Raw genomic sequence first — 27,136 nt, forward strand, 5'->3', positions numbered from 1 at the left:
CTGTTTTCCAAGGAAATTATTTTGCAGACACACTTAATAGCTATGTCCCATTTAAGTATGTTTTTGAAGAAAATTTTCTAAGAGTCAATAAATTTAAGCCAGGATTATTCTATTTATTTATTTATTTATTTAGCTTGTTTTAAAATTTTCCTGTCTTTTTTTTTAGACGGAGTCTTGCACTTTCGCCTGAGCTGGAGTGCAATGGCACGATCTCGACTGACTGCAACCTCCGCCTCCCGGGTACATGCGATTCTCCTGCCTCAGCCTCCCAAGTAGCTGGGATTACAGGTTCACACCACCACACCTGGCTAATTTTTTGTATCTTTAGTAGAGATAGGGTTTCACTATGTTGGCCAGACTGGTCTCGAATTCCTGACCTCGTGAACTGCGCCCCAACCCCCACCCTTTCAAAGTGCTGGAATTATAGGCGTGAAAAATTTCCCGTCACTTTAAGAATTATTCCAAAGACATATCTTTCTCTTCCTAGGGCAAATTACCTTAGATTTCTTCTGGGAATTTTGTACTAATCTTTATTGTTTTGGTCTTCCCATTTCATTCCTAAAATGCAGACCCAGAAGAATCACTATATATTATTATAAAATTACATTAAGGCCGGGGGCGGTGGTTCACGCCTGTAATCCTAGCACTTTGGGAGACCGAGGTGGGTGGATCGTCTGAGCTCAGGAGTTCGAGACAAGCTTGGGCAACACAGTGAAACCCCGTCTCTACTAAAAAATACAAAAAAATATTAGCCGGGCATGGCGGCGTGCGCCTGTAGTCCAAGCTACTCGGGAGGCTGAGGCAGGAGAATCACTTGAACCCAGGAGGCAGAAGCTGCAGTGAGCCGAGATCGTGCCACTACACTCCAGCCTGGGTGACAGAGCAAGACTCCATCTCAAAAAATAAAAATAAAAAATAAAAATAAAATTATATTAAAAATGTAAGATTTTATGTAGACTGCAGTTATGGATGATTTATTCACCAAACCACAGTTGACTCTTCAACAACACAGGTTTGAACTGCATAGATCTCCTTACATACAAATTTTCTTCAGTTTCTGCTACTACTGAGACAGCAAGACCAACCCCTCCTCTTATTCAGCCTACTCAATGTGAAGACAATAAGGATGATAACATTTATGATGCTCCACTTCTACTTAATGAAATAGTAAATATAGTTTTTTCTCCTTGTGATTTTCTGATTAACATTTTTCTCTGCCTTAGTTTATTGTGAGAAAACAATATGTAACGCATATGACATATAAAATATGTGTTAATTGAATGTTTATCTTACCAGTAAGGTTTCTGGTCAACAGTAGGCTATTAGTAGTCAAGGAGAAAAAAGTTATTTGAAGATTTGTGACTGCATTGGGGGCTGGTGCCCCTAATCCCTGCATTGTTCAAGGGTCAAACGTATTTCCTTTATATTCTAAATCTTTGAACAGCATTGGTGACCAAGAAACAAATATCCGTAATTGACTAAGTAAAGACATGATGTCCCCCTTACCTATACAGTCTAGGTTCCTGATGGTTTCCCATAGCACATCTCTGTAGAGACTCTTCTATGATGGACCCAGCAAAGCCCACTCCTCCCAGGTAAAAGTTCATAGCCACATCCTCAAAGGCCACTGAGTCCTGAAACACCCGACACGTGCAGAGGAGGAAAGCTGAAACTGACAGCACTGGGAATCTGTACTCACTACATAAATGTCACATGATGCCGTGGTGTCCAGACATTTATGCAACGACACGGTAATCCAACTCTTACCCTCTTTCTAAACTCATTTTCTCCCAGAATGCAATTCTAATGCTAGAATTAAACGTGTTTGGTAAAATAACAGCCGAATTATAAAATGCCACTCCTTGGTGAGTTAAAGGAGTGACATTTATTGCCTACATCACCCCTAATATCTATGTGTACAGGATGTTTGTAATTCCTGATGTGACAAAGTCCTCCTACCTATTGGGCAGAAGAGTTAACATCAGCAGTCCTGAGACTGCATATTGTTACAAATGCTTGCTCACAAAGTTGAACCTTTCACTATATCTAGGAACTGAATTTAGTCAGGGGGCTTCACCAACATAACTGATAATGGAGGATGAGTGTCCCTAAACTATGCAAAAAATATGGTATCTGCTGAACTCCTATGTTCCCTCTGAGAGTTCAAAATTTTGTGATATGCTTGGCAGAGGGAGCATACCTGATCATTCACTACTAGGTTTTTTGTTTGTTTATTTGTTTTTGTTTTTTGAGACAGACTCTTGCTCTGTCTCCAGGCTGGAGTGCAGTGGCGCAATCTCAGCTCACTGCAACCTCCGCCTCCTGGGTTCAAGCGATTCTCCTGCCTCAGCCTCCCGAGTGGCTGGGATTACAGGCGCACACCACCATGCCCAGCTAATTTTTGTATTTTTAGTAGAGACAGGGTTTCACCATGTTGGCTAGGATGGTCTCGATCTCTTGACCTCGTGATCCACCCACCTCGGCCTCCCAAAGTGCTGGGATTACAGGAGTGAGCCACCGCGCCCGGCCATTCACTGCTAGGTTTGAATGTTTGTCCCCTCCAAAATGCTTGTTGAAACATAATCCCCAATGTGGCACTAATGAAAGGTGAGGCCTTTAAGAGGTGAGTAGATCTTAAGGGTTCAGACCTCATAAATAAATTAATCCATTCATGAATTCATGGCTTACTGAATTAATGAGTTATCTCAGGAGTGGGACTGATGGCCGTATTTAAAAAGAAGGGAACCTGAGCTACCACATTCAGCCCATTCTCCATGTGATACCTTCAACCATCTAGAAACTCTGCACAGCCCCCATGACCAAGAAGGCTTTCACCAGATGAAGCCCTCTTACTTGCTAGGTTCCAGAAGTATAATAAATAATTTTTTTTTGTTGTTTTTTGGCTTTTCTTTTTAGATGGACTCTTGCTTTGTTGCCCAGATGGGAGTGCAGTGGCACGATCTCGGCTCACTGCAACCTCTGCCTCCTGGGTTCAAGCAATTCTCCTGTCTCAGCTTCCTGAGTAACTGGGACTACAGGTACATGCTACCACACTTGGATAATTTTTGTATTTTTAATAGAGACAGGGTTTCACTATGTTGGCCAGGCTGGAAGAAATATTGTTTTTTAAATAAATTACTCAGCTTCTACTATTCTGTTATAAGCAACAGAAAACATACTAGGATAAGCATGAAAAAACCACTCACCACTGGGTCTCTTATGAGCTTTTTTTGGTAGATAACATTTCCCACATTTTGTCACAACTTGTTACTTAAAGGATAAAGCCCATCCAATCTGAACACATTATAGGAGACTATTTGGAAGGTGGCATCTGCTTTCCTCTAGACCAAATTCAGTTAAGTATGACAAAAGACTAATGAAAGATGTCTCACTATCCCAATGGGAAACTTACGCTTTTTATTGGGTAATAACAAAGGATAATAAAGAAGGAAAAAGATTGCACATGTTCGCGCCTGTAATCCCAACACTTTGGGAGGCTGAGGCGAGTGAATCACCTGAGGTTGGGAGTTCAAGACCAGCCTGAACAACATGGAGAAACCCCATATCTACTAAAAATACAAAAAATTAGCCGGGCATGGTGGCGCATGCCTGTAATCCCAGTTACTCGGGAGGCTGAGATAGGAGATTCGCTTGAAGAACCTGGGAGGCGGAGGTTGCAGTGAGCCGAGATCGCACCATTACACGCCAGCCTGGGCAACAAGAGCGAAACTCCATCTCAAAAAAAAAAAAAAAAAAAAAAGGAAAGACCTCAATATCACCTCTCATAAATATCTATGCTAGTCCCTAAATCCCTAAAACAGTTGTTTTAATAGTGAACAAAAATTGCATTAGCAAATCTAGTAGGAATCACAAATGTCTAAAAGTGAGAAAAATGTTGGAACAGAAACATGAAATCTTGCCTGAAATACATAAAGGATTCAAGGGTGAAATATGCAAGACACTATACTATTAATCGAGAGATAAACAAATAGAAATAGGAATGTGAATAATGGTAGGAAAGCCTAGCAGAGTTTTTAAAGTTTCTTCTTATTCTAATCTCTCCTCCACTTCAGTGTCAGTCTTGAGGACAACAGCCTAGGTGCCCAGTGTGAGATCCTGGTCACTGATTCTAAAGACAGCAGATCAGATTTAATGTGCAAATTATTGCCTTTGTATGTTACAATCTGTTTTGGGCCTTTCCAAAGGTCTCAAACAAGGCTGTCTTCTCTGTTTCATCTATGTTGGAAGCCAATTAGAATCAACACTAGCAGGAACATCTTAAAAATTTTACAAAAAACATAAAAAGCCTGCAACCACATTGGACTATAGATTATGATTAAGACATACACTGACCATCTAATGGCCAGGAAGAAAAGCTGGAGAGAAAATTTCCCTCAGAACTTGGGATATTCAAAAGCTCCCAAATTAGTCAGCCATGGTGGCATGTCCCTGTAGGCTCAGCTATTTGGGAAGCAGATGCAGAAGGATCACTTGAGCCCAGGAGTTCGAGGCTGTAGTGAGCTATAATTGTGCCACTGCACTCTAGCCTGGGTAACAGAGCAAGACCCCATATAAATAAATAAATAAATAAATAAATAAATAAATAAAATTAATTAATTACTTATTTAAAATAAAATAAAGCACCCAGTTATAGGAGGTAGTTTCCTGAGACCTGGAAGAAGAAGAAAAAAAAAGCACCAGGGTATACTGAGGAATTAAGCCCCATGCAGTCAAACGACAGAAAAACACATTTTCACAAAAGACCCAAGACCATCGTTTTCAGATGTGGCAGATCTTGAGGCTTGGTTAAACAGAAAGAGAAGGGTGAAGCAGAGCTTTAAGCAGCTGGGCTAAGGATTCGAGGAATTCTCCAGCTCAGATCCATCCACAGAGACTGACAGAGGTCAATTTTTTGCTTGTTTCATTTTCTCTTTTTCTTTTAGTTTCTGGCATTGTCAGAACACTGGGTGAATATAAGCTAAAGGAACAGAGACTTCAGTGACTACACTGGACAGGGAATACAGTCTCTATAAATACACTTCTGAAATAAACAAGATTACCAAACAAATAAGCAATTACAGCCTTCAGCGAACATAAATAGCATAAAAAAGAAGGGGGAGAATTTGATTTACAGAGTTACTCTTATTATAATATTCAAATGTCTAGTTTTAACCTTTATTTTAGGTTCCAGGGTACATATGCAGTTTTTTTATTTAGATAAACTTGTGTCATGGGAGTTTGGTGTACAGATTATTTCATCACCCAGGTACTAAGCATGATACTTGATAGTTATTTTTTCTTATCCTTTTCTTCCTCCAACCCTTAAGTATGCCCCAGTGTCTGTTGTTCCCTTCTTTGTGTTCACATGTTCCCATTATGTAACTCCCACTTATTAAGTGAGAATATGTGATATTTGGTTTTCTGTTCCTGTGTTAGTTTGTTAAGGATAATAGCCTCCATCTCCATCCATGTTTCTGCAAAGGCATGATCTTGTTCTTTTTTATGGCTGCATAGTATTTCTTGGTGTATATGTGCCAAATGTGCTTTATTCAGTCTACTGTTAACAGGCATTTAGGTTGATTTCATATATTTGCTATTGTGAATAGTGCTGCAATGAACATAGGTGTGCATGTGTCTTTATGGTAGAATGATTCGTATTCCTTTGGGTATGTGGATCCAATACCCCAGTAAATGGGTATTGGATTGCTGGGTCAAACGGTAAGTCAGTTTTTAGTGCTTTGAGGAATCACCACGCTGCTTTCCATAATGGCTGAACTAACTTAAACTCCCACCAGCAGAGTATAAGCATTCCCTTTTCTCCACAACCTTGCCAGCATCTGTTATTTTTTGACTTTTTATTAATGGCCATTCTAACTGGTGTGAAATGGTATCTCATTGTGGTTTTGATGTGCATTTCTCTAATGATTAGTGATATTGGGCATTTTGTTTTCATTTGCTTGTTGATTACATGCATGTCTTCTTTTGAAAAATGTCTTTAATCCATCTTGAGTTGATTTTTGTATATGGTTTGAGAAAGGGGTTCAGTTTCAATCTTTTGCGTATGGCTAGCCAGTTATCCCAGCACCATTGATGAGTCCTTCCCCACTGCTTGTTTTTGTCAGCTTTGTGAAAGATCAGATGGTTGAAGGTGAGCAGCATTATTTCTAGGCTCTCTATTCTGTTCCACTGGTAATGTGTCAGTTTTTGTAAAAATACCTTACTGTAGCCCTGTAGTATACAGTTTGAAGTCTGGTAGCATGATGCCTCCAGCTTTGTTCTTTTTGCTTAGGATTGCCTTGACTATTTGGGACTTTTTAAGTTATTTTTTTCGAAGAACTAAGTCTTGCATTTGCTAATCTTTTGTATGTTTTTTTTTTTTTTTTTGTATCTCAATTTCCTTCAGTTTAGCTCTCATTTTGGTCATTTTAGCTCTGATTTTGGTCATTTCTTGTCTTCTGCTAGCTTTGGGATTAGTTTGCTCTTGCTTCTCTAGTTCTTCTAGTTGTGATGTTGGGTTATTAATTTCAGATCTTTCTTTTTGATTTGGGCAGTTAGTGCTATAAATTTCCATCTTAACACTTCTTCAGCTGTGCCCCAGAGATTCTGGTATGTTGTATCTTTCTTCTCAGTTTCCAAGAATTTCTTGATTTTGGTGTTAATTTCATTATTTACTCAGAAGTCATTCTGAACCAGGTCATTTAATTTTGATATAGTATGGTTTGGGGAGATTTTCTTAGTCTTGATTTCTATTTTTATTGCACTGTGGTCTGAGAGTGCAGTTGGTATGATTTTGTTTGCTTGTTTTTTTAATTTGCTGAGGGTTATTTTATGTCTGATTATGTTACTGATTTTAGAGTATGTGCCATGTGGTGAGGAGAAGAATGTATAATCTGTTGGTTTTGGGTGGAAAGTTCTGTAGATGTCATATCCATTTGGTCAGGTGTTGGTGGAAGGCTAAGGAGGAGCAAAGGCAAATGTTACATGGCGGCAGGCAAGAGAGCGTGTACAGGGAAACTGCCCTTTATAAAGCCATCAGATTTCATGAGACTTATTCACTACCACGAGAACAGCGTGGGAAAACTGCCTCCATGATTCAATTACCTCCCACTGGATCACTCCCATGACATGTGGGGATTATGGGAGCTGCAATTCAAAATGAGATTTGGGTGAGTAAGTCTCATGAGATCCGATGGCTTTATAAAGGGCAGTTCCCCTGCACACGCTCTCTTGCCTGCCGCCGTGTAACATTTGCTTTTGCTCCTCCTTTGCCTTCCACCATGATTGTGAGGCCTCCCCAGCCATACTGAATTGTGAGTGAATTAAACCTCTTTTTCTTCGTATCACCATGGGTGCCAGCTCCCAGTTAATAATGCTTTTTTTGTTTGTTTTTAAATAGAGATGGGGGTTTCACCACATTGCCCAGGCTGGTCTTGAGCTCCTGAGCTCAAGCAATCCACCCACCTCAGCCTCCCAAAGTGGTGGGATTGCAGGCATGAGCCATGGTGCCTGGCCTCATAATGCTTTTATATCTGGTATTCTTCATAAAAATATGAAGATGAATGTTTTCAAATTCAAAGTCTAATGTCTCAGCCTTTGATTGAAGCATTTAATTCAATAACATTTAAAGGCTTGATGGAAGGAGCATTTCCACACTGTGTTTAGGAGACAGGAGGGCAAATTGAACTCCCAGAGTTAAATCCATTAGTGCCCCTGACTCATCCCCAGGTTCTGATCCACCCTAGGGCTCCATTTCAGGAATTATCGTCTGGCCTCCAAGCTTTGGAATATGTTTGGCCTCCTGAAAGTGGTTGACTTGTGACCTGTGTGTGGATGCAGCAGGCTGCTTATCTGAGCTAGTTCAAGTTTTTGCTTTATAAAATATTGCCGCCATATAATTCCAGTTTTTCCACACATTTAACAATTTTATTTTATTTTATTTTATTTTTTCTTTTTTCTTTTTTTTTTTTTTTTTGAGACGGAGTCTCCCTCTGTCTCGCCCACTCTCTCACTGCAGCCTCTGCCTTCCAGGTTCAAGCGATTCCTCTGTCTCAGCCTCCTGAGTAGCTGGGACTACAGGCGTGCGCCACCACATCCGGCTAATCTTTGTATTTTAGAGACGGGATTTCACCATGTTGGCCAGACTGGTCTCGAATTTCTGACCTCAGGTGATCCACCTGCCTCGGCCTCCCAAAGTGCTGGGATTACAGGTGTGAGCCACCACACCCGGCTTTGTTGGGGTGTTTTTATATTCTGCACTGAAAATTAGTAGATTGAGACCAATCTCCCACTAAGGTGGGAGAAAGGCTTGGCCTGTGCAGCCAACAGCCTCATCCAAAACTCCTGATTCCTGGAGGACATCAGCCCCTCCCTTCTGCTGCAGTGTGGCCTGGGCTCCCTTCCTGCTCTCAAATCAGGGGATAGCTCCACTGGACAGTGAGTCTGGAATTTCCTGCACAGACTTGTGGGTCCCTGTCCAAGAGGAAAAAGGAGGAAGGTCAGGACATACTGCCTAAATGCAAATGTCCCCTGGGAGGGGGTCAGGTCACAGCGCAGGGAGGAAGCTAGTCCTCTCAAGGCCTGTCTGGAATCTGTTTATCAGGCTCCACTCCGCTGCCCGAGATCGCTTCTTCCGTTACTCAGTCCCCGGGGGAGGGACCTGGCGCACTATCCAATCAGGGCCGCGGGGCGGGGTCGTGAGAACTGTCAATCAGGCGCGCTGACCGGAGGAGGGTGCAAGGTTCAAAGAGCCCGCCGAGTCTTCTCCACGCCCCTGCACTGGGCTCCGGGTTCTGTCACTGAGAGACGCCCTGGAACGTCTGTGGCAGCTTCTGTCTCGCTGGGACCCGCACTGACAGCGGGAGGCCGAGGGAGGAACCTGGACGCCGGAAGCCGGGAAATGGTGAGTGTGTGAGGTCTGGTGTCCCGACGCGTGAGAGGAGAGACTGGTTGGAACCGGCCGGAACCGGCTGTGGTGGCACCAGGGCTTCCCCGCCGGCGACACCCTGGCGCAGCTCGGCCCTCGGTTCCCTCGGCCGCACGATGGGGCTGGGGCGGCAGCCGGGACCCCGGGCGTCCTGTCCCGTCCCTGCGCGGCCACTGCGGCCCTGGCCCTGGAGGCCTGTCTGGGCAGCTCCGCGCCCGCAGTCCTGCGTCTCCCCAGATTGTGCGGCTGTAACCGGCACAGGTTCGCGGCCCGAGTCACTGCACCGAGACGCCGAGGGCTGCAGCAGAAACAGTTTAATAGGGGGAGAGGGGAGGACACCCCAGATCCGCCTTCCTGAGAGGTTTGGGGATGGGGTGTTTAGGGGTGTGGACAGGGGCGGCTGGGGCGTGGGGTCGCTGGATGGTGGGGAAGTGAGGGGTGACTCCTGGGACTGGAGGTGAAGAAACCGCATTCTTCTGCTGAGTGGGTTCCCTCGTGGGGTCTTCAGCCTGGTTGGCGCCAGCCTTTCCGCTGGAATTCAGGATCTGAGAAAGAACTCAGGCGACTCTTGAGCAACTCTCAGAGATCTCATCCCCAAGCACAATGGCGAAGCCGGCGGTCAGCATCTGCTGTGGCCTGACTCTTGGGGAGGCGGCCCCGCGAGGCAGCGGGGCTGAGGGCACCTGGTTAATATCTAACTGCAATCTCGCCTCCAGCCTGGCTCGCAGTTCTGTGAACTCGGTGAGGAGGCTGCACGGTGACGACGGGTCACCAGGCAGACTCGTGTGTGGGGTTTGTGTGTGGGAGGAGTTGTGGTCTGTGTCCCTGTCCCTTCTTTCTTCCCAAGGGCGACCCGTTCGCCTTCAAGTCTTCCAAAGATGTGGGCAGCAGGGTCTCAAGTGCACCACTGTGTTCTCTCATCCTAACTCCTCCTAGGGCCGACAGAAAATCCCTTGGCTTCCAGAGCCTTCCTCAGGCTTTCTCTCCTCAATTCACAGCAACTTTATGAACTGCTTGTCCCCCAGTTTATTTTTCAAACAGAGGCTAGTATTTTAATTGTCATTTTGTTTATACATAGCAATATATGGCTCTTTGTAAAAGGTTTTGTGTTTGTGAACATTTCACATGTGAGGAAGCAGAGAAAAACCACCAGACATTTCGCTGTAAAAAAAATGAATATTAATAAATAAAATCTTTGTTACTGTCCTCCCTTCATCATCCCTAGACAGAGACATCTTTTGAGAATGTCTTTGGATTAAGTTTCCTCTTTGGAAACGTTACAGAGTGATGAGTCCCCAGCCCATCCTCTATGGTTTCCTGGTCCTGGGTTTCAGAGCTGCCTGGGGCCACCCCAAGATGCCCACAGCTGCCAAGTCTCTTGTAGTGTCAAGTGAAGATCAGTCCCTTTGTCACTCCTCCCAGAGGACACCCTGAGGTGGAGATGGTGGGACCTTGTAGGGAAGCAGCATGATGCCCTGTAGTGGGAGGAGTCTCCTGGTATACCCTTCCTCAATAAGCTACTTCCTTAGAACACTCAGCTTTTCTTCCCCCATCCCTTCCTTGGGGATATATGGCTGGTCAGCCAATTGGATGGTGGTATTAAGGGGACAGGACTGAAATGATTCTTCCCTTCTGATGTTCTCAGACTAATGAAGGGAGAAAACTATCCCTAAGGACAGGAAAACCAACTCCACTGAGGTGGTGCAAGAACCTGAAAAGCTAACAATGTAGTGTCTCCTGGGATCATGGTTACTGAGCACTTCGGTGAGCAGCATGGGGACGGGGGATGTTCCAGGTGATAGGAGGACCTGACTTGACACACTCTGCACCCATAGGGAGGTGGTGAAAGGAGATGATGGTATAAGGGATGATGCATATGGATCAACAAAATTGAAGAACTTGGAGAAGATAGAGAACTAGAAACTGTGTCAAGGGTCATAAAACCCCTTTTTTGGTATGGAAAAACAAAACCACATTCAAAATGGAAGCTGAGGTAACAAACTGAGTAAAAATTAATGAAAACTGGAAAGTCTATAGTTAGTTGATCATTGTATATGGAGATGCTGGGCAGAAGATGGATTATTCTCCTGTAGGTAACCATTTGTCTCCATCATTTCTGTTGAAGTGTCCCTCATTTGTATCACTGCCTGGCAATACCTGCTGTGTCATAGGTTCTTGTACCTTAAGTAGATGCTCTTGTTCCAGAATTTGCCATTTTTCATTGGTTTATGTATCCATCAGTCTGCTAATATCATACTCTCCTGATTACTATAGTCTTCAAAGCCTTGATGTGTGGTAGAGAAAGACCCTTCCTAACTTAGTCCTTTGGGTTGCTATAACAAATTTACCATAGACTGCATGCCTTACACAACAGATATTCATTTCTCAAAGCTATAAAGGCTGAGAATTCAGTTTCAAGCAGCAGGTCAGTTGTCTAGTAAAGGCCTCTTTTTTTTTTTTATTTTTTTTTTGAGATGGAGTCTTGCTCTGTTGCCCAGGCTGGAGAACAGTGGCATGATCTCAGCTCACTGCAACCTCCGCCTCCTGGGTTCAAGTGATTCTCCTGCCTCAGCTTCTCAAGTAGCTGGGACTACAGGCACATGCCACCACCCCAGCTAATTTTTTGTATTTTTAGTAGAGACGGTGTTTCACCATGTTAGCCAGGATGGTCTCGATCTCCTGACCTCATGATCTGCCCACCTCGGCCTCCCAAAGTGCTGGGATTACAGGTGTGAGCCACCGTGCCCAGCCTGGGCCTCTTTCTTGATTTGCAGATGGCATTCTTCCTGTTATGCCCTCACATGGTGGAGATATGTCTGTAATGTCTGTCTAGTTTTGGTGTTAAGGCAGTTGTATTAGTCCATTTTCACACTGCTATAAAGAACTACCAGAAAAGAGGTTTAATTGACTCACAGTTCCTCATGGCTGGGGAGGCCTCAGGAAACTTACAATTGTGGCGGAAGGGGAAGCAGGCACTTCTTACATGGTGGCAGGCAAGACAGCATGTGAAAGAGGAACTGTCAAACACTTATAAAACCGTCAGATTTCATGAGAACCCACTATCACAAGAACAGCGTGGGGGAAACCGCCCCCATGATCCAGTCACCTCTCACAGGTCCCTCCCTTGATACATGGGGATTATGGGGATTACAGTTGAAGATTAGATTTGGGTGGCGACAAAGAGCCAAACCATATTATCAGTGTTGGCCTTACAACATGAATTAGAAAGTGTTCCCTCTGCTTGTATTTTCTGAAAGAGATTATAGAGAATTGGTGTCATTTCTTCCATAAGTGTTTTCCAGAATTCAACAGTGAAACCATGCTGGCCTGTTCCTTTTTCTTGGGACTTTTTGTTTGTTTGTTTGCTTGAAGTGGAGTTTTGCTTTGTTGTCCAGGCTGAAGTGCAGTATCATGATCTCACTGCAACTTCTGCTCCCTGGGATCAAGTGATCCTCCCACCTCAGCCTCCTGAGTGGCTGGAACTCCCACTACAGCCTCCTGAGTGGCTGGATGTGCCACCCCATCCTGCTAATTTTTTGTGTTTTCTGTAGAGATGGGGTTTCACCATGTTGCCGAGGCTGGTCTTGAACTCCTGGGCTCAAGCAGTCTGCTGATCTTGGCCTCCCAAAGTGCTGGGATTACATGTGTGAGCCACCACGCCTAGCCTACCACTGCACGATAGCCTGGGTGACAGAACAAAACTCTGTTTCAAAAAAAAAAAAAAAAAAAATTGAATGCAATCTCTAGAAAGCAAAGATATAAAACCAATGCTTAAAAACCTTCCACTTTAGGAAACTAAAGAAAGAATAGCAGGATACATGTAAATCGAGCAGAGGAAAATAACAATGAGAGAAGGTATTAATGAAATAGTAAGCAAGAAATCAGTAGAAAACATTAACAAACCAAAAGCTGGTTCCTTCAAAAGATCAATAAAATGAATAAGCCCATAGGCAAGCTAACTCAGAAGAAAGGGGGGTTATGATTACTCATCTCGTGTACATTAAAGGACCTCAAAGGAGTATTAGGAACAACTGCATGCCCACATAGTTGATAAATTACATGGAATGGACCAATTCCTTGAATGACACAAGCTACCAAAACTCACAAAAGGAGAACTAATTAATATGAAAAGGCTTATAACTATTGAAGAAATTGAATCAATAAATAATAAAAGTCCCAGGCTGTGGGCAGCAAGCCACCCAGGCACTGAGGCAAGAGACCGAGGACATGAGCTGTTCCAGTATAATAAAATATAAAACAAGAATAGTTATACCAGATATAGATCTTAGATATGATTATATATGAATATCATTAATCATTAGTTGGTAGTAATTACTCTTTATTCCAATATTATAATAATCCTCACTCTATAATCATAACCTACGAAAAACCAGGCCATACAGAGATAGGAGCTGAGGGGACATAGTGAGGTGTGACCAGAAGACAAGAGTGTGAGCCTTCTGTTATGCCCGGACAGGGCCACCAGAGGGCTCCTTGGTCTAGCAGTGACGCCAGCGTCTGGGAAGACGCCCGTTGCCAGGCGGACCGTGGTCTAGCGGTAGTGAAAAGTGTCAAGGAACACCCACTACTTAGCAGACCGGGAAAGGGAGTCTCCTTTTCCCCGGGGGAGTTTAGAGAAGACTGCTCCTCCACCTCTTGTGGAGGGCCTGACATCAGTCAGGTTTGCCCGCAGTTACCTGGAGGCCTAACCATCTCCCTGTGATGCTGTGCTTCAGTGGTCACACTCCTAGTCCGCCTTCATGTTCCATCCTGTACACCTGGCTCTGCCTTCTAGATAGTGGTATGCAGAAATAATGGCGTAAGCTGTCTTTCTCTCTGTCTCCTCTCCCTCTCTGCCTTGGCTGCCAGGCAGGGAAGGGCCCCCGTCCAGTGGACATGTGACCCACGTGACCTTACCTATCATTGGAGATGACTCACACTCTTTACCCTGCCCCTTTTGCTTTTGTATCCAATAAATAACAGTGCAACCAGACATTTGGGGCCACTACTGGTCTCCGCACATTGGTGGTAGTGGTCCCCGGGCCCAGCTGTCATTTCTTTTATCTCTTTGTCTTGTGTCTTTATTTCTACACTCTCTTGTCGCCGCACATGGGGAGAAACTCACCGACCCTGTGGGGCTGGTCCCTACACCAGGCCAGGCTGGGTGCACTGGTAGGCTAGGCATGGTGGCTCACATGTGTAATCCCAGCACTTTTAGCTGCTAGCATTCAGGAAATCTATCAGAATACTGGATGAACACAAGCTAAGGGAACAGAGACTTCAGTGACTACACTGGACAGAGAATACAGTCTCTGCAAACATACTCTGAAAATGTTACTAAACAAATGAATAATTAAAACCTTCCACAATCCCAGCACTTTGGGAGACCAAGATTGGCAGACTGCTTGAACCCAGGAGTTCAAGACCAGCCTGGGCAACATGTTGAAACCCCATCTCTACAGAAAACACAAAAAATTAGCAGGATGGGGTGGCACATCCAGCCACTCAGGAGGCTGTAGTGGGAGTTCCAGCCACTCAGGAGGCTGAGGTGGGAGGATCACTTGATCCCAGGAAGCAGAAGTTGCAGTGAGATCATGACACTGCACTTCAGCCTGGACAACAAAGCAAAACTCCTCCTGAGTTCACACCATTCTCCTGCCTAGCTCCCGAGTAGCTGGAACTACAGGCACCTGCCACCACGCCCGACTAATTTTTTGTATTTTTAGTAGAGACAGGGTTTCACCTTGTTAACGAGGATAGTCTCGATCTCCTGACCTCGTGATTCGCCCGCCTCGGCCTCCCAAAGTGCTGGGATTACAGGCGTGAGCCACCGCGCCCGGCCTGCTTTCAATTCTTTACGTTTCCTTCTAAGCACATTCTAAAAATTTTGCTATGATATACTCTTTTTTAATCAACATTGCAATATTTACATTTGCTTGAGAATTCTCTTTGACACTTTTATAGTTGAGAGGCTTGTCACTTAAATCTCCAGGTTTTTTAGGCTTTTCAAGTATGTTTCTGTTATTTATTGCTACTTTAATTATAATATAGTTTGATCGCATATTTTATAGAATTTCTATTTTTAAAAATGTGTTCAAGTGTGTTTTATGATTCAGAATATGGTCTGTCTTGGTATATACTTCATGAGGGCTTGAAAATAATGTGTAGCCTGCTGGTGTAAAATGAAAGAATCTGTAAATACACATCAATTAAATCTAGTTGATTAATAGTATTCTTGAGTTCACATGTATCATTAGTGATTTTCTGCCAAACTGATCTGTCAATTATTGAAAGAGGTGAGTTGTTTTTCTCCAACTATAGTTGTAGATTTGTGTATTTTGTCATGTGGTTTTATAAGTTTTTGCCTTATGTATTTTCATAATCTGTGTTTATGGGCATAAATGTTAAGGATTATTATGTCTTGTAGGATTGACCTCTTTATCATTATGAAATATCTCCATCGTGTGTAATTTGTTTGACCTAAAATCTTATTTGTCTGAATTTAGTATCAGTGTTCCATATTTCTTTTGATTAGGGCCAGAATTGCATATATTTATCCAAACCTTTCTATTTAAAATGGTTTTCTTGTGCACATCGATGGGCCTTCTTTTTCATTATACTCTGCCAGTCCCTGCCTTTTTTACTGTTGAATATAGGTAATACACATTCTATGTCATAACTGATGTAATTGGATTAATATCACATATATGTTATTGTTTTCCATTTATTGTACATTATCTGTTTTTTTCCACTTTCTCCTTTCTGCCTTCTTTCATTTTGACTGAGCATGTATATGATTCCATTTGCTTGCTTCTATGAGTATAGTAAATCTATTTGTTTCTTAAATGTTATTAGTGAATTCACTAGAGTTGGTAGAATACTATTCACAACTAATGAGCCTACAGTTTCAAATAACACTATACCGGCTTCAGGGGTAGTGCTGATATAACAAACTATTCTGAATTCCTCTATTGTATTGCCCAATACATTGCTGATATTATTATGTTGAACAAACCTGTATCTATTATATTAGATCAGATAGGTATAAGAAAACTAAAGAATTTCAAATGTCTTCATTTAATTCTAAGACTCTTCGTGTGTGGGTGTGTGATCCAAATTTCTAATCTATATAATTTTTCTTCTCTCCGATGAACTTCTTTTAACATTACTAGCAAGGCAGTTATATCAATCATACATTCTATCAATTTCATTCCTTTTTTTTCTCCTTAGTCTAAATAACTTCAATTGTTCTATCTTCATTTTAGCTGATTTTTTACTTTGGTTGCTCACATCTGTTGAACATCTATAGAGAAATTTTCATTTTAGATGTTGTGCTTTGCAGTTGCATAAATTAAATATGGTCCAATTTCTAATTTTGTATTGATATGATTTTATTCATGCATCCCTTTTCTGGTTTTCTTTTAGTTCTTTGTTCATAATTGCCTTTACCTCATTGAACATATTTAAGACAGTTGCGTTAAAGTTTTTATTCAATAAGTCTAATGTCTGAGGTTCTCAGAGATGGTTTATCTAAATTAAATTTTTTTTCCATTGATGAGCTATATTTTTATTCTTCTTTATAGTCTTTATGGATTTTTTTGTGTTGTAAAGCAGACATTTGAATGTTATAATCTGGAAATCAGATTCCCTTCACTGTTTGCCCTTCTGGTTTGTGGAAGGTTTTAATTATTCATTTGTTTAGTAACATTTTCAGAGCATGTCTGCAGAGACTGTATTCTCTGTCCAGTGTAGTCACTGAAGTCTCTGTTCCCTTAGCTTGTGTTCATCCAGTATTCTGATAGATTTCCTGAATGCTAGCAGCTAAAAGTAAAAAAGACATGCCAAACAAAAAGCTGACCTCTTCCAGTCTTTGTGGATGGGTCTGTGATGTAGTATTTGGTGAACACTTAGCCAGACTGCTTAAAACTCTGCTTTAGCCTTACCTTTCTGTTTTACCAAACTGAGAGATGATGCAGAGCTGAAAATGAGGGCCTCCCCAGGTCTTTTGTGAAAATGTGTTTTTTCCAGTGCATGCATTTCCAGTACATGCATTCTCAATTCCCCAAAACACTGGAGTACTTTTGAATGCCCCCTTTTTTTTCAGATGGAGTCTCGCGCTGTCGCCCAGGCTGGGGTGCAGTGGGGCAATCTCAGCTCACTGCAAGCTCCGCCTCCTGAGTTAATGCCATTCTCCTGCCTCAGCCTCCCGAGTACCTGGGACTACAGGTGCCCACCACCACGCCCGACTAATTTTTTGTATTTTTAGTAGAGACGGGGTTTCACCGTGTTAGCCAGGATGGTCTCGATCTCCTGACCTCGTGATCCGCCCACCTCGGCCTCCCAAAGTGCTGGGATTACAGGCGTGAGCCACCGCGCCCAGCCTTTTTTTTTTTTTTTTTTTTTGTGACGGAATCTCGCTTTATCGCCCAGGCTGGAGTGCAGTGGCTCAATCTCGGCTCACTGCAACCTCCGATTCCCAGGTTCAAGCGATTCTCGTCCCTAAGCCTCTCGAGTAGCTGGAACTACAGGTGCCCGCCACCACACCTGACTAATTTTTGTATTCTTATAGAGACGGGGGTTCGACATGTTGGCCAGGCTGGTCTCAAACTCCAGACCTCAGGTGATCCACCTGCCTCAGCCTCCCAAAGTGCTGGGATTACAAACGTGAGCCACCACGCTCAGCCTGAATGCCCTAATTTCTGAGGGAAATTATTCTCTCCTTTTTTATTCCCAGGACTTAGATGTTCTACCATATGTCTTAATCATAATTTGTTGTCCCAGTTGTTTGAAGGTTTTTTATGTATTTTGCAACAATTTGAAGCAGTTCCTGCCAAGCTTGACCTAATTAGGCTCCATCATTGATTAAATAAAAAAGAGAACTTTCTTTCAGACCTTTGGATAGTCCACAGATGGATTGAAAAATACAAAGGTGCAATAACTTACAAATAAGATCTGATCTGCTCTCTCTAGGGATCCACATTGGAAATTTGGTCTGCTGTTTTCAAGACTGGTGCTGATGTGAGGAGGGATTGGGACAAGGACAAATAAAAACTCCACAAAACTTTCCTACTATTTGTCACCTTCCTTATTCTATTTGTTTATCTCTGTGTTAATAGTACAGGGTACTGAATATAATATATTCACAATACTTTATCTGTTTTTGGAAAGCTGTTGCTTTCTTGGTTAGAAGGATTTTAGCATTTTTAGATGTTTGTGACTTCTATTAGATTTGGTCATGTAATTTTTAATGATGACAAAAAGGTCTGTTTAGGGATTTAGGGAAATATTATAGATATTCATGAGAGATGACATTGAGTTTTTTTCTAAGAACATATGCAATCTTGGCCCTTCTTTTCTTCTTTGACATTACTTAATAAAGTTTAATTTTTCCATTGGGATGGTAAAATATCCTTATTAGTCTTTTGTCATACTTAACTACATATGTTCTACAGTAAACCAGTTGCTAGCTTCCAAATGTTCTCTCTTAGTGTAGTCACATAGCACAGGCTAAATCACCCCAAGGCACAAGCGTCACTCATTACAGGCACAGTGACCAGAGTGTTTTTTCCCTTTTTTTTTTTTTTTTGAGGCGGAGTTTCTCTCTTGTTGCCCAGGCTGGAGTGCAATGGCGCAATCTCGGCTCACCGCAACCTTCGCCTCCTGGGTTCAAGCAATTCTCCTGCCGCAGCCTCCTGAGTAGCTGGGATTACAAGCATGAACCACCATACCGGGCTAATTTTTTGTATTTTTAGTAGAGACAGGGTTTCTCCCTGTTGGTCAGGCTGGTCTCGAACTCCTGACCTCAGGTGGTCTGCCTGCCTCGGCCTTCCAAAGTGCTGGGATTACAGGTATGTGCCACTGTGCCTGGCCTCAGAGTGTTTTTTTCATGGCTTAGTCTGTTTTTTGTTGCTTATAACAGAATACTTTAACCTGGGTAATTTATAAGAAATGATATTTATTTTTTACACTTCTGGAGGGTGGGAAGCCCAGCATCAAGGCTGGGCATCTGGTGAGAGCCTTCTTGCTGGTAACTCTCTTTTGCACAATAGGTAGTAGGACTTTGTCATGACAAGAACTGCAGACCCACTGTAGAAATAGAAATGAGGAGTGATTCAGGCAATAAGACTCACTTTCTTACCTCACCAACAAGAGGCGTGTTCCTATTCAACTGTTACTTTACAAAACATGTTCATTTCTAGGATCAGAATTGTTGTGTGGGATAAAATGAGTGTAAAGAGAGAATAAGAGTGGGTTTACCATGTTCTTGAATAAATGCTTGGAAACCACAGCATCATGTGAAGGTTATGAAGTGAATTTACATTCCCAGTGCCTTCAGTTTTAATATTCCTCCTCTGCACATGTGAAATATTTCAGGACTCAGTGGCATTTGAGGATGTGGCTATAAACTTCACCTGTGAGGAGTGGGCTTTGCTGGGTCCATCACAGAAGAGTCTCTACAGAGATGTGATGCAGGAAACCATCAGAAACCTGGACTGTATAGGTAAGGATGTCATCATGTCTTCTATTAGTCAATTAGAGACATTTGTTTCTTGGTCATCAATGATGTTCAATTATTTGAAATATGGAAAGGGTATATAATTGGCCCTTGAACCAGCCACCCAAGCAGTCATACATCTTCTCCCACACAACTTAACCACTAGTAGCCTACTGTTTACTGGCAGCATTACTGGTAACAAACAGTTGATTAATACATGTATTATATGTCATATGTATTACATGCTATATATTCTCACAGGAAAGTAAGCTAGAAAAGGAAAATATTCATTAGGAAACCATAGGTAAGTGGAACATTATTTAGTATTCATAGAAAGTACATCATTACAAAGTTTTCATTCTGATTGTCTTTACATTGAGTAGACTGAATAAGAGGAGGGGTTGGTCTTGCTGTCTCAAGAGTAGCAGAGACTGAAGAAATTCATATGTAAGTAGACCTGTGCAGTTCAAACCTGTGTTGAAGACTCAACTGTAGTTTGGTGTGTGAATCATGCATGATTGTAATGTACATAAAATCTTACAGTCTTTCTATAATTTTATAATAATTTATAGTCATTTTTCGGTTCTAACTTTTAGGAATGATATGGCAAAATCATGATATAGAAGAAGATCAGTACAAAGATCTCAGAAGAAATCTAAGGTAATTTGCACTCACAAGAGAAAGCTGTGTCCTTGGAGTGATTCATAGTATGCCAGAAATTTTATTTTATTTTGTTTGTTTTAGAGACAGTGTCTCACTTTGTTGCTCAGGCTGGAGTACAGTGGTATGATCATAGCTCGCTGTAGCCTCGGATTCCTGTGCTCAATGGTCCTCCCATTTCAGCCTCCTGAGTAGCTAGGGTTACAGGCATGCACCACCACATGTGGCTACGTATTTAGTTTTTGTAGAGATAGGGTCTTGCTATGTTTGACCAGACTCATCTCCAGCTGCTGTCCTTAAGCGTTCCTCCTGCCTTGGCCTCTCAAAAGGCAGGTATTGCAGGCATGAGCCACTGTGACCAGCCCAAAATTTTAAAAAGAAGCAAGGAAAATTAACAAGCCCACCTTAAATTTATTTATTCTTAGAAAATTTTCTTCAAAAACGTATACTTAAATGTGACATGGCTATGGCTATTCAGTGCCTGCAAAATAGTTCCCTTGGAAACAGTATTAAGAATTCCCATATGAATGTCACTATCTTCAAAACAGCTGGGGTTGAGTTATCTTGTACATCATTCTGTCCATTCATGTTCAAAGAGGGCATGAAACCTACACTTTGCATGATAATGTTAGAAATGTAAATCCAGGCCAGGTGCGATAGCTCACACCTGTAATCCCAACTATTTGGGAAGCTGAGGCAGGAAGACTGCTTGAGCCCAGGTGTTCAATCAGCCTGGGCAACGTGGCAAGATGCCCTTTCTACAAAAAATACAAAAATTAGCTAGGCATGGTGGCCTGTGCTTGTGGTTTCAGTTACTTGGGAGGCTGAGACAGGAAGGTTGCTTGAGCCCAGGAGGTCAAGGCTGCAGTAAGCCCTGTTCACATTACTATACTCCAGCCTGGGCAACAGAGCAAAACCCAGTTTCAAAAAAAAAAAAAAAGAAAAAGAAAAAGAAAGGCTGGGTATGGTGGCTCACCCTTGTAATCCCAGCACTACAAGAGGTCAAGGTGGGCAGATTGCTTGAGATCAGGAGTTCAAGACTAGCCTGGGCAACATGGTGAAACCTTGTCTCTATAAAAAATACAAAAATCTAATCTCAGCATTTTGGGAGGCTGAGGTGGGCAGATCACGAGGTCAGGAGATCGAGACCATCCTGGCTAACATGGTGAAACCCCATCTCTACTAAAAATACAAAAAATTAGCCAGGTGTGGTGGCAGGCGCCTGTGGTCCCAGCTACTTGGGAGGCTGAGGCAGGAGAATGGTGTGAACCCGGGGGAGGTAGAGCTTGCAGTGAGCCGAGATTGCGCCACTGCACTCCAGCCTGGGCAACAGAGCGAGACTCCGTCTCAAAAAAAAAAAAAAAAAATCAGCCATGTGTGGTGGCATATGCCTGTAGACCCAGCTATTTGAGAGGCTTAGTTGGGAGGATGGTTTGAGTCCGGGAGGTGGAGGTTGCAGTGAGCTGAGATCACACCACCGCACTCCAGCCTGGGCAACAGAGCGAGAACCTGTCTCAGAAAAAAAAAAGAAAAGAAAGAAAGAGAAGAAATGTAAATCCAATACTTATTAATACAAAATCATTTATAAACAAACCTTTACTAATGTACTTCTTATTTTTTACAGATGTCATATGGTAGAGAGATCCTGTGAAATTAAAGATAATAGTCAATGTGGAGGACCCTTTACCCAGATTCAAGACAGTATTGTGAACGAGAAAATACCTGGAGTAGATCCATGGGAAAGCAGTGAGTGTACAGACGTCCTCATGGGTCGTTCATCTCTTAATTGCTACATTAGAGTTGACAGTGAACACAAACCATATGAGTATCAAGAATATGGAGAGAAGCCATATACACATACACAATGTGGGACAGCTTTCAGTTATCAGCCCTGCTTTCAAATACATGAAAGACCTCAGCATGGAAAGAAACTCTATGATTGTAAGGAATGTGCAAGCTTCAGTTCTCTTGAAAACCTTCAAAGACACATGGCAGCACACCATGGAGATGGACCTCGTATATGTAAGTTGTGTGGAAACGCCTTTATTTGGCCTAGTTTATTTCATATGCTTAGAAGAACTCACACTGAAGAGAAACCATATGAATATGAGCAGTGTTCTACAGCGTTTCCTGCTTATAGTTCCACTCTAAGACATGAAAGAACACACAGTGGAGAGAAACCCTATCAATGTAAACAATGTGGGAAAGCCTTCAGTTGTTCCTGTTACACTCAACTGTATGAAAGGACTCACACTGGAGAACAATCCTATGAATGTAAGCAATGTGGGAAAGCATTTTATCATCTTGGAAGCTTTCAAAGACACATGATAGTGCACACTGGAGATGGACCTCATAAATGTAAGATATGTGGAAAAGGCTTTCTTTCTCCCAGTTCAGTTCGAAGACATAAAAGAACTCACACTGGAGAGAAACCGTATGAATGTAAGTATTGTGGGAAAGCATTCTCTGATTGCACAGGTTTTCGAAGACACATGATAACGCACACTGGAGATGGACCTCATAAATGCAAGGTATGTGGGAAAGCCTTTGATTCTCCCAGTTTATGTCGAAGGCATGAAACAACTCATACTGGGGAGAAACCCTATAAATGTGAATGTGGGAAAGCCTTTAGTGATTTCTATTACTTTCGAAATCATGAAACTACTCACACTGGAGAGAAGCCATATAAATGTAAACAATGTGGAAAAGCCTTCATTTGTTGCACTTACCTTCAAATACATGAAAGAATTCACACTGGGGAGAGACCCTATAAATGTAAACAATGCGGAAAAGCCTTCAGGTCTTCCAATTACATTCGAGTACATGAAAAGACTCACACTGGAGAAAAGCCCTATGAATGTAAGCAGTGTGGAAAAGCACTTTCTCATCTGAAAAGCTTTCAGAGACACATGATAATGCACACTGGAGATGGACCTCATAAATGTAAGATATGTGGGAAAAGCTTTGATTCTCCCAGTTCATTTCGAAGACATGAAAGAATTCACACTGGGGAGAGACCCTATAAGTGTAAACTATGTGGGAAAGCCTTCAGGTCTTCCAGTTACATTCAACTACATGAAAGGACTCACACTGGAGAGAAACCCTATGGTTGTCAGCAATGTGGGAAAGCATTATCTGATCTCTCAAGCTTTCGAAGACACATGATAACACATACTGGAAATGGACCTCATAAATGTAAGATATGTGGGAAAGGCTTTGATTATCCCAGTTCAGTGCAAAGACATGAAAGAACTCACACTGGAGAGAAACCCTATGAATGCAAGGAATGTGGTAAAGCCTTCAGTCATTCAAGTTACTTACGAATACACGAAAGAGTTCATACTGGAGAGAAGCCGTATAAATGTAAGGAATGTGGGAAACCATTCCATTGTCCCAGTGCCTTTCATAAACATGAAAGGACCCACAGTATGGAGAAACCCTATAAGTGTAAAGAATGTGGGGAAGCATTTCATTGTATCAGTTCCTTTCATAAACATGAAATGACTCACTAGAGAAAACCCCTATGAGTGTTGAACATGTGGGAAAGCCTTAAGTACTTTCAGCTTCTTACAAATACATAAAAGAGACTCACACTGAAAAAAGTTGTATGAATATAAAAATGTACTAAAACCTTCCATTTTTTTCAGTACCTTTTGAAAACATGACCAAACTCATACTTCAAAAATATATATATAATGAATGTGAGGAATATGAAAAAACTTTCTTTCTCTAGCAAACTTTCAAAGGTGGTTATTATGACATACTAGCAATGGACCTTACTACTGTAAGGAATGTAGAAATGCATTTATTAGTCCTAATTCATGTCAGCTACATGAAAGATTTCAAACTGCAGAGAACCACTATGAATGTAAACAATGTGGTAAAGCATTTAGTAGCTTCAGTTTCTTTTGAATACAGTCCTCCCTAGTTTGTGAGGTGAATTGATTCCAGCATCCTCAGGAATACCTATATTCAGAGATATTCAAGTCCCTGATATTAAAAACAGCATATTTTCATATAACCTAGGCACATTTTTCTGTATATCTTAAATCATTTCTAGATTACTTATAATACACAATGCATTGTAAATTCTGTATAAGTTGCTTTTGTATTGTTTAGGGAATCATGACAAGAAAAAAGTCTACATGTTCAGTACAAATACAACTGTCATTCATTGTCCTAAGTACGTGTACATGTCAGCAACAATGTCAGGATCTGTGGAGTTTGCGAGTATAAGATCTTTAAGTGTTGAAGGTTTCATCTCCATAATTGCAGCTGCTTTAGCTACAAGTATTATAGGAAGCTGTTCCTTCTTTTTCTTTACATCACCAAACCTTCCAGTGGTTATAGGCATTTTGTTATCCTTCAAGTGACCTGGAGCCTTTGTTGCATGACAGGATTGTACCTGAAGATCACATTCTTTAACAATTGTACCTACTGAATCTGTAAAACTACTAGAAGAAAACATATTGAAAATACTTCAGGACATTGGTTTAGGCAAAGATTTTATGGCTAATACCTCAAAGCACAGACAACAAAGATAAAAATAGACAAATGAGACTATATTACACTAAAAAGTAGCTGTGCAAAGTAAAGGGAACAACAAGAGTGCAGAGAAAACCTGTTGAATATGAGAAAATATTTGCAAACTATGTGACAAGGGACTAATATCCAAATATACAAGGAACTCAAACATCTCAACAGCAAAAAATATAAATAATCCCATTAAAGTGGGAAAAGGATGTGAACAGACAGTTCTCAAAAGAAGACATGCAAATGGCCAAAAAGTATATGGAAATATGTTCAGCATCACTAATGATTAGGAAAATGCAAATTGAAACCACAATGAGATACTCTACTTAGAATTGTTCTTACTAAAAAAGATAAAAAACAACAAATGCTGATGAGGATGTGGAGAAAAGAAAACTTTCACTGTTGGTGAAAGTATAAATTAGAACAACTACTGTGGAAAACAGTATGTAGTTTTCTCAAAAACCTAAAAATAGAACCACCATATGATCCAGCAAACCAAGTATATCCACAGGAAAAGAAATCAGTATATCAAAGAGATACTTGCACTTGCATATTTATCACAGCACTATTCATGATAACAAAGATATGGAATTAACCTAAGCGTCCATCGGTGGACACATGGATAAAGAAAATGTTTATGTACACAGTGGAATACTATTTGGCCATAAAAAAGAGTAAAATGTTATTGCTAACAACATGGATGGAACTTGAGGTCATTATGGTAAGTGAAATAAGCCAGGCACAGAAAGACAAATACCACATGTTCTCACTTATATGTGGGAGGTGAAAAACTTGATCTCATGGAGATAGGGAATAGAATAAGTTATCCAGGGCTGAGAAGGGGAAATGAAGAGAAATTGGTGAATACATACAAATTTCCATTTAGATCAAAGGAATAAGTTCTGATGTTAGAAAGCAGACTAGAGTGAACTGTAGTTAGCAACAATATATTGCATATTTCAAAGTAGTTGGAAGAGAGGACTTGAAATGTTACCAACACATAGAAATGGTAAATACTCAAGATCATGGATACCCCAAATACGCTGACTTGACCATTACATTCTATGCATGCAAGAAATGCTCATATGTACCTTATATATATGTAAAATATGTATCAATAAAAGAAAATATATAAAATAGTTTTAAAATAACACTATTGTCAGGTGTCTGTGGGCTGAGGAACAGCCTAAGGTGTAAACTTAAGTTCTTCTCAGGTCTTTTCTTAGTTGCACCTGTCCCTGGGCATGTGTGGTAACTGTCTAATTTTCTCTGTATGTATGGTTATTTTTGCACAACCTAATCTTCAGTGGCTCTCAAAAGGAGAGGAATAAAAGCATTAAGGGAAAAATAAAAGGCACCAGCCTGGAAGTCACTTCAGATGGAGGGGAAGGGCCTTTGAAAAATGGAGAGAGATGCGGCAGCAACAGTCACCACCACTTCTTTGTCTGTAACTCTGTGATCAGAAGCAACAATTATCAAGCAGTGCGCAGATCCCCAGTATTTGGAAGACAGGTCCTTTTTGTCCACCCTGGCCCCCCAAAACTGCATGCAGACTGCTGTTAGAACTTATGCATAGCTACCTGTCATGGAGCTGAGGAGAGGGAATGAGTCAGGGCTGCTGACTCAACTAAGAGTTGAAATTGACCGAAATTAACCCAATTTTATTAGCCAATTATTTCCCTGGAAGCTGCAAGCTTTTAATAGTATCCACAGTTTCAAAATAGCTACATCAGTTGGATTCTGCCAATGCAAATCCAGGTGGGGGATACAGATTCTTCATGCTTTTTATTCTGCATCTTCCTTGAATCCTCTGACCTGACTTTTTATACTAATACATTACTTCAGGTCTCATCCCACATGTCACCTCCTCAGCAAGTCTTTCTGTCACCTCAGTTACTCCTTTCCATATATACATTTTTTTAAATACACTTTTCAGAGTCAGGGAAATCCAATTAGGTTCACAGACTTTACTGCTTTCTTAACAACCTATGAAAAGTCAAATCGTATAAATGAACCAAACTGAATAGTGTCACTGTTACTTTTATGAAGTGTTATCCCGTAGATTTAAAAAAAAAAAAATAGAAAGCCAGGTGCGGTGGCTCACGCCTGTAATCCCAGCACTTTGGGAGGACGAGGAGGGTGGATCACCTGAGGTCAGAAGTTCAAGACCAGCCTGGTCAACATGGTGAAACCCCGTCTCTACTAAATATACAAAAATTAGCCGGGCGTGGTGGCGGGCGCCTGTAATCCCAGCTACTCGGGAGGCTGAGGCAGGAGAATCGCTTGAACCCGGGAGGCGGAGGTTGCAGTGAGCCGAGATTGCACCATTGCGCTCCAGTCTGGGCAACAAGAGCGAAACTTCGTCTCAAAAAAAAAAAAAAAGAAAACTGCTTTGCACCGATTTGCAGAAAAAGAAACAATGAACTCCCTCTCGTGGTGAGGATGGTATTAACATCCACACATAACTCCTTTAGGGTGTGGATTTCTGAATTGTGCTGAGATCTCCAGAATTTACAGCAAGTGAT

General features: G+C 41.7%; 1 protein-coding gene across 1 annotated transcript; it reads left to right on the forward strand.

The window, feature by feature from the left end:
• The first annotated feature begins 8,680 nt into the window (after positions 1 to 8,680).
• ZNF441 (zinc finger protein 441) lies at positions 8,681 to 25,762 on the forward strand. Its single transcript, XM_016935127.3, has 4 exons — positions 8,681 to 8,899; positions 19,298 to 19,424; positions 20,015 to 20,078; positions 21,703 to 25,762. The coding sequence occupies exons 1-4, from the start codon at positions 8,897 to 8,899 to the stop codon at positions 23,588 to 23,590; spliced, it is 2,082 nt and encodes a 693-aa protein (XP_016790616.2). The 5' UTR covers positions 8,681 to 8,896; the 3' UTR covers positions 23,591 to 25,762.
• The last annotated feature ends 1,374 nt before the right edge of the window (positions 25,763 to 27,136 follow it).

Source organism: Pan troglodytes, chromosome 20 (assembly GCF_028858775.2).
Source record: "Pan troglodytes isolate AG18354 chromosome 20, NHGRI_mPanTro3-v2.0_pri, whole genome shotgun sequence".
Lineage (NCBI taxonomy): Eukaryota > Metazoa > Chordata > Mammalia > Primates > Hominidae > Pan > Pan troglodytes.